At 43.7% G+C, this 11,015-nt stretch overlaps 1 protein-coding gene across 6 annotated transcripts in view; it reads right to left on the bottom strand.

Moving 5' to 3' along the window:
* Positions 1–253: 253 nt before the first annotated feature.
* PIWIL2 (piwi like RNA-mediated gene silencing 2) overlaps positions 254–11,015 on the bottom strand; it is a 28,754-nt gene continuing 17,992 nt past the window's right edge. For 4 of the 6 annotated variants that reach the window (XM_061565220.1, XM_061565219.1, XM_061565222.1 and 1 more), the window contains exons 21-26: positions 10,526–10,642; positions 8,023–8,111; positions 7,038–7,143; positions 5,414–5,670; positions 4,367–4,474; positions 254–4,046 (exon numbers count right to left, since the gene is read on the bottom strand). In XM_061565220.1, coding sequence (XP_061421204.1) covers positions 3,890–4,046; positions 4,367–4,474; positions 5,414–5,670; positions 7,038–7,143; positions 8,023–8,111; positions 10,526–10,642 — 834 coding nt within the window. In that variant the 3' untranslated portion in view covers positions 254–3,889. Of the gene's footprint in view, positions 4,047–4,366; positions 4,475–5,413; positions 5,671–7,037; positions 7,144–8,022; positions 8,112–10,525; positions 10,643–11,015 lie in introns of those variants that run through there. The other 2 variants (XM_061565224.1, XM_061565225.1) reach the window with 2 other exon arrangements.

Here is an 11,015-nt window from a genome sequence, read left to right as displayed (position 1 = left end):
ATGACAAAGCATAAGCACTGTTCGTGTGAATACGAACACCCGATTAGAACACAAACTTAAAAACCAAATATATCTTTGCAACAGAATGCTATACGAAACCAGTAATGATCCCTTCCGCGGGATATCCAATGTATGCAGACTTTAAAAATAATAGGTGCCCTACGGAACCTAAACTATGGCAAGGAATGCAATTGTCACATTACCAGTGACAACCATTAGCCGTATAAAATGAACCGTGCGACCGTAGTAATGCCAAATAAACTTGTATTTGCCTTTTATATGAACAAAATGCAGTCTACACAAAGTTTGCCGATGCTCAAGTAGCTCATGTTAAAAGTAAACAAAGCATGCATGTTATCTTTTTGCGAACGTATCTAAAAGCTTCACGAAAATTAAGATACAATGGTACTTGTTGCATTTTGTTTGTACAGCAATTCCTCGTTTAACGCGGTAGATGCGTTCCTAAGCCGCGTGAAGCGAAAAAGTAATATTTAAAAAAACTTTTAGAAAAACACTTTTTATGAAATGTACCATACTAGTAATGGAAGAACTCCACGACTCCAGGAATTGGCCCCGAAGCTTGCCTATAACGTAAGGGACTGTGGGCAATTACAGCCAACGTCAGTTGAGCGTGGACAACTAGACCCAAGCCGAAACATAACATATAAATAAGAATGTTTCAAAATATTATTTTTTATGATAGAATATAGTATTGTCATTAGTATGACATAAGTATACCAAGTTTGCAGTAGATACTACATTGGAAAGTGGCTAAAAATTGAGTTGCAAGATTTGAGGATACAGATTTAATAAAAACGTGTTAGGCAAGAACCATTTCCCCTTCTTGGTTCTTTCGGTAAAGAAGATGAATCCCTGCAGTCACGAAAGCTTTAAATCGAAACCATTTCCCCATCTAACGAATATAACGTAAAGGTTTGGCGAGACAGGTTGTACGCACACAGGTGGCGGGAGACACCAGAGGGTATGCCGCCGTGTTACTCTTAGGGGCCGTCCATAAATGACGTCACGCACCGAGGAGGGGGGTCAGACATTTGTGACGATGTGTGACGAGGGGGGGGGTTGACAAATGTGACGTCACTTCAAAATGCGCAACTTTAAATAAATATGGACAACACGTTCTACTTAGACTTTTTAATAAATGTTTTCTCCTACAACAGAGTGCAGCGCCTCATTAAATACGCACTACAATGACAATAGTTTCAAAGCGATTTTAAGCAAGTTTTATTTTCAAAATGGAAATATGGTTGGGGGGGGCAGAGCTTTGTGACGTCATATTTGAGGAGGGGTCTGACTTTCACACGTTTGTGTTATCCAGCAACACACGCTGCAGTACTACCGGTGTGCGCCACCACTTGCAGCACGATTGACGAACCTAAGTTTTACATTGTGCACCACTGCCAATGCAGCATCACCAAATTCTACAGGGAGGAACAACAGGTTCCACACTGCCCACCAGGGATTATTTGTCTGTCTGTTATGCCTATCGTGCACGAATGCGCCGTCCAACCAAGTTCCTACCTGCCCACTCCGAAGGAACGCGTTTTGTTTAATCCGATAACGGACGTTTACACATGGTTATCATTGCTATTCATTACAAGCGAAGATTCTGTTACAACGGAAATATAACACGACACAGAGGAACGTTTTTAAATCGTGCATATTACCTTCCACGACTTTGGATTGAAAACAACGAAAGCAGAAAACTGCACAAAGCATGACAACACGCATGCTTGGAAGTATTATCATTACAGTGTTCATGTATGGATAAGACATGCGTATTGACACACGGTATTTATTTTTAAACAAATAAAAGTAAGCTTGAGCAGGACACATTGCTACAAATGGACCAGCAAAACGGGTGACGGAATAACAGTCCTAGGAGAGAAGATGCCTCGATTGTGGGATCGTGAGGGATGATGGTAATGTCACGAGGCCTTCATCCAGCAGGAGACCAGATTACGACTGATAATGAATACAGCAAAAACAAGATAAAATTTTAATGTGCGTCAATTTAAAATATTCACGTCTTGATGTGTTACGGGATGCTATTAGCATAAATGACGCTATATAAAATGAAGGTTATTTTTAAATGCACGACTCGATTTAGGCATAGGGAGCATAGGGCCCAGTGCAAACAATGAAATGTTTCAATGCTTTTCAGACCATCCAACCCTGTGGCTTGAAAGTGTAATTCCAGTGCTGGCTCGGTATACAAATATGAAAAATGTAAATTTAAGTGACCTTTTGTTCATTGCAAATTATAATTATTTGAAATCTGCATTACAAACAACATTTATGCACAAGGTTACAATTTGATAATTGGTTTACCCTTCTATCTGGCAACAAAACTGACACCTTTTTTACAAGGATTCATGCAAACATGACTCCTTGTAAAAAAGGTGTCAGTTTTTTCTTCTTGGTTCTTTCGGTAAAGTCACGTAGAAGGGAAGTAATAAAATAATAAAAATAAAACATAATAAAATAATTATCACGACGTTTCAGCCACAACGCAAGCAGCCGTCCTCAGGTGGAGAACAGGTCCGTCAAGTAGACAGTCTGAATGGCACGCTCCAGGCTTGGAGCAACTATTTATGCTGGGATGGAGGGGCGAAGAGCGTCTTGACAAAATAATTTGCATATCAAGAGGAATTTAGCATATGTATGGGAAATGCAGATATGCGATTAGCACTACTTGTGAAATGCGTAGGAGGTTTGGCGAGGGGTTTAAAGTCATTATACCCATGCATTATGCAGGATTAGAAGCATCAAAGGGAGGGAGTAAGGTCAGAATTAATAAAGGGTTGCATACGATGGCAATGTTGAGGAGCTAAATGCCAATGTCGAGGTCTGCTCGCCACGAGAGGGCTTTTGGAAAGATACTCTTTGGTTTGTTCGATAAAGTCACATAGGTAAAAAAATAAAAAATCACAATGTTTCGGAGGCAACACAAGCTTCGATCTTCAGACGGAAGCTTAGCCTACGTGACTTTACCGAAAAAACCAAAGAGTATGGACCCTTGCAGTCACGAAAACTTCAAATCTAGAACTTTTGGAAAGCGTTTGTGTAGTTTTACTATTCCTTTGTTGCAGGAGCTCCAACTAATGTACAACGGTATACACAGTTTGTGTTGCATGGCCATTCGCACTGAGATTTGTCTTTGTTTTTAAATTCATGAGAGATGTGCTCATCTGCGTGTTGTGCTGATGCGGTTGATGGTACACCAGTGTCTTCGAGGAATATCAAAGCCCTGAGAGGGGGTGTGACGTTTGGGTTTCGAACGAGGCGTTTATTCTGGATGTCAACATTGTTCCACTCTTGTTGGCCAGCGTTCTTTCAGATCTGAGTGAGATTTCTAAGATTCTAATAGCGCGATCCCAGAAGGGGGATCGAGGCACACGAGCCGGTGATGTACATTGTCGAGGACAACACTGATCACAGGTCAGCCAATAAAGAATCAGCGGTAGACGGTTGGTGGTGGCAGTTTGGGGTTTGAAATGGCAAAAACTTAAAACATTTCTTAAATTAGCCCATTGTTTAAAATAAACCTGCTATTTTAACTCCCCCCCCCCACCTTTTTAAAGCCAATTAGACAAAAAATGCCACACTTAAAGTCGTAAATTTAACAACAACGACCGTGCAAAATCATAGAATTATTTGTGAACAAAAAAACAAACATCTATTATTTTTCTACCTACGTGACTTTACCGAAAGAACCAAAGAGTATGGATTTCTGCAGTCACAAAAGATTCAAATGGAAGAGATGTACGGGTAAGATATGCATGGGTGAAAAAAGGGTATAATCAGTAATACGACTACGATTACAAATAAAGCTCATCTCTTTGGCCAGCCGCTTTTTTGTTGTGTGGAATTACAGGAAGAAGAGTTTGTCACACAGGCCTGGATCTGGATCGCTGTGCAAATTCTCCCCAACCAACGAAGCCAGCTTGTGGGCATACTGGCACGGAGCTGGCACACGGACAGTGCCAGACCAGTTGTAGTACAGGTGAGTCATCTTGTACGTTAGCCTGAGGAGAGAATTGGGGTAGGGACGGAGGGGGGGGGAAGAGGTGGTAAACAGTTCTTTATTACACCACAACACCATATCATCTAACCCGTAACACATCCACTCTGATCATTTAACAGAGCTGTTGTGTTCTACAGATGTTCACAAATCATGACTTTTTCACATGCAGTCATTCATTTTTAACCTTGCATACAACATTTGCTTACAATAAAGAATGTTCTCCAATGTTTGAAGCAGTTTGTGCTTTGTCTGGTAAAACTATTTCGCGCATAACCAAACTGGGATATTTTTCTACGTTTCACAGAAAAATCAAGGACCCACCTCTGAATGTGGTCTGCGCCAAGCATGAGGCTGTTGAAGATCACCACGTAGTGCGTGGGGGAAACGGTGCCCTGACGCACGTGTTGCGATACCAGGAAGAAGTCAAACCTTTAGAAACACGCACACAGCAGGCGCACACCCTTAACAACATATAAAGTTGATTTTTCATATGCACAGGATACAGCGAAGTGTAACACAGTACAATGATAATGCTTACTTGCATGCTCTCCCAAACAGTGCAGCAGCTATATAAAAAAATACAATAAAATAAGAAAAGCAGAAAAAAGAACTGTATATAAAAAGGTGAGAAATAGAAAGACTTATTCACAGTAAGTATTATTTACACAGAAGTTCTTGCAAATTACTCGACATACTGCCTTTGAACAAACGCCTGGCGACGTGCACCCAAACTTGTCAGATCTTGGAAGCCGTACAGGTTTGTTGAGCCTGTCCAGGCCTTTGGATAGGCAACCACAAAACCTTCATCTGACAGTCAATTGACAAAGGGCTATACATGTATTCGACAGGAAGCAGCCTCTCAATGATCACTTACCAGGTGCAAAAGTAGATTTTTCTTACTCAGATTTCCACGATTTCAAAACATGCACAGTTCAACTTTAAGTCAATTTATTTCGTCTTTAATGGTTGGATGGGAAAAACCAAACCCATAATTCGTGTAAATACAAAATAGTTGGAGACCATTGCAAGCACCGAATATAGAAAGGTTTACTCATGAGGCCCTTTCACGAGGGAATTTTTATGACTTGAATAATCATAAAAGAACCTCCAAAAACACTAAATTTATCACTTCATTTATACAAAAGGAATCTGGTTTGGTGGCACTATAGCCTAGCACCAGATGAATAAATCAAAGGCCATGTGCTCAAGTCCCAGAGTTTAAGTGATCCAATTGTACACATACGTAGGCAACTACTACACCTCGGTCCCCATTAAGTGGCTGGATATGTGACAATGTACGCGTGGTGAAGAAGCAGACTCTCAGAGGGGTGCGGGGTGCTGTTGCTTGCCATAACAGGCCATGCTCACCACTCTTGGCTGGTGGCGACAGTGTCCAGCACGCTGCCGGGAGGCGCGTTCTCCATGGCGCCGTTGTTGTTGAAGAAAATGTTGGTGTTGATCCGCTTCTGTACCACAACCACCAGCATCTTGGGCTGGTACGACAGGTCAAAGGTCCTGAAGCCGTTGGTCAGCTGCATCACCTCGAAGTCACGCACGATTGCCAGCTGGCTGTCAGACACGCCGTCGCGGTACATGATGATCTTCTCCGGGAGGAAGTGGTTTAGCTGTGCAGAGAAAAGGCCAGTTAATGGCAAGTGGCAAGATAGGAAACATTATATACAGGTAGGCATGTGATGACACATCGATTCAATTCTAGTCAATTCTATATTTAAGACTGATTGAGAACCTAAGAGGTGACCATTTATGTTTTATGTTAAAGGCTAAAAAGGAATAGTCCTGCAATTACTTTCTTATGGCGGAAGGGGCTTTTACTAGAGGGAGCTGTATGCGAAAGCCAAGGACCCTTTTAAGTCAAGGCCAGGCAAGGCTGGATCCTCTAGGCTGAGGCCAGGGTCAAGGCTGGTGCTTCTAAGCCAAGCCCTTTGACCGAGGCCACAACTCTTGAGGCCAAGGCCACAACTCTTGAGGCCAAGGCCACAACTCTTGAGGCCAAGGACACAACTCTTGAGGCCAAGGACACAACTCTTGAGGCCAAGGACACAACTCTTGAGGCCAAGGACACAACTCTTGAGGCCAAGGCCACAACTCTTGAGGCCAAGGCCACAACTCTTGAGGCCAAGGCCACAACTCTTGAGGCCAAGGCCACAACTCTTGAGGCCAAGGACACAACTCTTGAGGCCAAGGACACAACTCTTGAGGCCAAGGCCACAACTCTTGAGGCCAAGGCCACAACTCTTGAGGCCAAGGCCAATCATGAGAGCCGAGAAAGTGTCCAAGCTGGCCTCAAGGCCGAGGACTGCTCGAGATAACCCCAGAGAGGAGATGAGATCAGAGACCTACACCAGACATGGGAGTTCAGAGAGCTGTAGAGACATGATTAAATTAGCTGAGATCAAAGTGAAATAAACAAGACAAAAATGCCCGTGGAGGCAAGAAATACATATTGGTCAAATATAGGGAGGTTATGATGCTATGTAACAACATAACGTCTGTATCTTCTTGGTTCTTTCGGTAAAGTCACGTAGAAGGGAAGTAATAAAATAATAAAAGTAAAACATACTAAAATAATTCTCACGACGTTTCGGCCACAACGTCAAGTAGACGGACCTGTTCTCCACCTGAGGACGGCTGCTTGCGTTGTGGCCGAAACGTCGTGAGAATTATTTTATTGTTTTACTTTTATTATTTTATTACTTCCCTTCTACGTGACTTTACCAAAAGAACCAAGAAGATGAATCCCTGCAGTCACGAAAGCTTTAAATCGAAATATAACGTCTGTACTTGCAACATACTATGTCAAGCTGCCTCCCAGCACACTCATTTTATTTAGTGAGGCACCGAAAAATATAGATTAAGAACCATATTATATAAATAAGAACAAAGAATATAATGAATTGGTATAAGGGCGGCCAACCTCCACCAAGCAGTGTGCCACTGGGAAAGGAGTTTGCATATGTTCAGATGAGCATACCTCGTAGTATTTCTTAATGGCCGAGGTCATGCACAGATTGAGTCCATCCACCAGCTCCTGGGCCGTCGACTGTCGCACGACGCGCGAGTACCAGCGGCTCACGGATCTGTATCGACAATGCAGGAGCCCAATCAATCCTAATCCACCAAAGAGAAGGATTTTCAGGCTGTCGGGCAAGCACTGTAAAGCGAGCACCAATACAGGGCGACACAACGCACGACGGGGTAGCGTGAGCAGCAACATGTCTGGCAGACTTTTTTCTCCCAATGCTGATGTTTACATACCGCATTAGATAGTTATTGAAGGCCGAGATGATCTAGGTGTAGGGCTTAAGACCAGTTCTGACATTCACCCTTTGTTAGCATAACCAGTGCCAGCAACCCAGGTAGCTCTGACCAGACAACATTGCATGAATATTCAACTGCAAACCCAAGTACGGTTGTGGTTTTAGCATGTTAGCCAAACCTTTACTACCGAGTGTTAAATACACAAACGTTTTGCAAACCATTCAGTTATTTTACACACAACCTTTCGCAACATACACAAACTCGGGTCAACCTATCAATGCTGGCGTGAGATTGATGCGACTGTCTATGCAAGTCAATACATGTCGAAGGCGATTCATGGGGGAGCAGTAGTGTCATGGTTAGCGCACTGCGTTACGATCCCAGCAACCCGAGTTGAATTCTCGCCAACAATCAATAACAGTGGCGAATATTTGAACCAGTCTTGAGCCTCCCCTAGGTCAACTCCGCCTCAAATGAGTGCCTCGTGCGGTGTTTAAAACATCACCGCTACGGAGACAAAGGCGGTCGATCGTGGTGTTGGCCACCTCGCCTCGTGTGCCGTGCCGTCTTTCATAGGTGCTCGCTAACAGCACTTGCCCCAACAGTCTGCTGAAGCTATAATGGGGGATCTTTGTCTTTGTTAAGGTGATTAACCACTGGAGTCAAAGTAAATGCCACGTGGTACATAAGACACCAACCTGTTCATGCTGGCCACAAAGCCAACCACAGATTGCTTTCCGAGCACCACGTTGTGGAAAACATCAACTCCAACCACCATGATGTTTTTCTGGACACAGAAAGTCATGAATAACTGAACAAGAATGAAAAAGATTATATATATAAAAAAACGAAATCCAGAAGCTATTGCAAATACACCTTAACAATCTGGTTTCTATCGATTGTGAAAGGAACACACCCGACTTTGTGGATTGCAAGGCCAAGTGGCATCCAATTCTAGAGGCTGTATTAATTTAAGTCATGCACTCGTGTGCAGCAATGCAAGGCAAAATCACAAAAGTGCATGGATCTACTCTGTTAAAAACGCTCCCCGTCTTCACCAACCTGCACTGACCAGTTAAATAAGCCCGACCTGCATGGCATGGAAAGGCCCTCATCTAGCAGTGGACTAAAAGGCATCATCTACATTTTAAAATGCACAGCTCCAGTGGCTTCCTAACAGAGGTCGCAACCGGGTACCCGATACCCGTACCCTACCCGATACTCAGCTACCCGGCCGGGTACGGGTAGCCATTTGCGACCCTGGTGCGGCCAGGTACGGGTAGGCCGTGAGTCACTGGTGAGTAACCGTTTGTCACTCATTTCGGGTAGGGTACGGGTAGGGAACGGCTACCCGTACCCAGCCGGGTACGGGTACCCATTTGCGACCCTAGTGCGGCCGGGTATGGGTACGGAATCAAAACCCGTTTGCGACCTCTGCTTCCTAATAATCAGATGAGTGTTCCCAATGGCCACAGAAGCGCATCTGAAAGCACGCGATGCAGTGATCGTCTTTGTTCGTGGTTAGTCAAAAGCTGCTGTGAGGATGACCAAAGTTTGCGTGATGGTTTATGCTCCTTAACGAGATCAGCAAGGTATCGTGGTTCATTTGTGGCAAGCACTTGTGTAATCAGTGTGACCTTATAATGTATTCGTTCAGCAACCAGAAGCCAATGCAGCTCAGTGAGCACCAGACGGACATGGTCGGATCTTGCAGTACCGTTTACGACACATGCCAAAGAATTTTGTACACGCTGCAGCTTTTTCACAGACGTCCCGTAAAGTAGTGAGTTGCAATAATCGAGCCTTGTCGACACTATGCTACACGCCACAGTGTTGGCTATGTCACGACTCAATAGCGGTCGAATGTGTCGCAGAGGCCTGATATTAAAATATCAGGACCTGACTGTATTTTGCACATTGTGATCAAACGACATTCTGGCCGAGTTTGGTGCCAAGGATCTTTAGATGAGCAGAAAACTATCTTGGAGTCTGCGAATGCCACACCTAATCCTCTCACATACTTGCACAGACTTTTATTGAACTTGCCATGTTGTCTGTTTATATTCTTTGGAATCTTTAACGCTTCAATATCTTCGGATCTACGAAGCATATCGAGCTGAAATTTTCTACACAGACTCGCCTCGCTTGACAATTCAAGATTTCATTAAAAAAACAGTCCAGGTCCCACCCATTGTTATCCTATTCGTGTTTTTAACTAAATTTGAATAAGTAGTTTTTACATTTTACCCCCCTTCTTGAAATCACGAATGGTCAAGCCCACCTACGACGACAAACTTGTGGTCCAATCACAGTGGCTGTTGCTGGCCAGCCTATGACCAATGAAAGGAGCGCTTCTATCGCTGCAAGTCATGGCGACGGAGCAGCCGCTGTGCTTCCCCTTTCCTTAGTGCGAGAACAACAAGGACACAAAGTTTGGTTAAAAACAAGCTTTTCAATGCACACTCATATCTGCACTCAAAAGTAGAATATACATTCGTTTGACCCAATATTTATTCAAATTTGATGTGATAAATTAAAGTTGGTGGCTTCTTTTCAATGTTTAATTTTCTTTAAGAATGTTTTTTCTACCTTTGAGTGCTAATAAAAGTGTAAGCATTGAAAAACTTGTTTTTTAAATCTAATTGTTGTCACCCGAGCCTGAGTGCCAACTAGCAGAACCTCTGATTTTCCTGTATTAATCAGAATTTCATTTCGTGCAAAGACACGTGCGCACACCACTGACGCGCAATCTTCGAGGTTACCGAGGCTCTCCATATCGAACTGACTTCACACTGCAGTATACAATTGTGTATTATCAGCATATTGATGGAATTTGATGTGCTGCGATGAGATGACATCGGCGTTCGGAGAGACATATGTTGAAAACAGGAATGGCCTGAAGATGAACCCGTGGTACGCGCACTGTACATGTACTAATTTAGTTACACACATGCATAAACACGCAAGAGTGGTTCGGAATGTATTCTCAGTCTACACACAATCACCCATGAACTTACAAGTAACCTGTGTGCCCAATTACTTTTGCACCGTTTGCTAGACTGTTTTAGAAAAGTAGAAAACGTAGGCATCCATTCCAGAATAACAATTTGTGAATGTGAAAAGGTCAATTAAGTTTCTTCTACGCTGTGCAAAATGTCACCAGTTAAAGCCATCTGTTGACAATACCACACGGGCGCTTACCAGCGGGATGTCAAGAATCCACAGCTCCCCTCCCAGCTTGCAGTTCATCTGCAGCACCACCTTTTGAGCCACGCTGCGCATTCTTTTCTGCTGGCTGATTGTGCGCGTCTGCACCACCTGCACAGGAACCACAGTAGAGGGAGAAACACGCTTACACGGGGGGAGGGGAGGGGTGGGGAGAGGCTGTGTGGAGTTGTTATCCCAATGCGCTGCGTACCTAAATGACCAGAGTTCAATTGCCAGCCACGGTTAGTAACAATGGCGAGCAATATCTGAAATGGTCCTGGACCCCACCTTCACCAACCCATACTGGCCAGCATGCCAAGGTATGGTCAAACATCCCTCGCGTATGACCAATTGTTGTGAGAAGGCCTTCATCAAGCAGGGGATTGATAATAATGTTTTTATTATTTATGATACACACCAAATCTCATTGCTGTCATTCCCCAGGCAGTACCGATGCCTTGACTGTTTGCAACTCGAATCACAA

This window comes from Lethenteron reissneri, chromosome 34 (assembly GCF_015708825.2).
Source record: "Lethenteron reissneri isolate LAM-NWPU_2019-01 chromosome 34, ASM1570882v1, whole genome shotgun sequence".
NCBI lineage: Eukaryota > Metazoa > Chordata > Hyperoartia > Petromyzontiformes > Petromyzontidae > Lethenteron > Lethenteron reissneri.
Note: the sequence above shows the minus strand (reverse complement) of the source record. Positions and strands in the feature narration are given on the sequence as shown.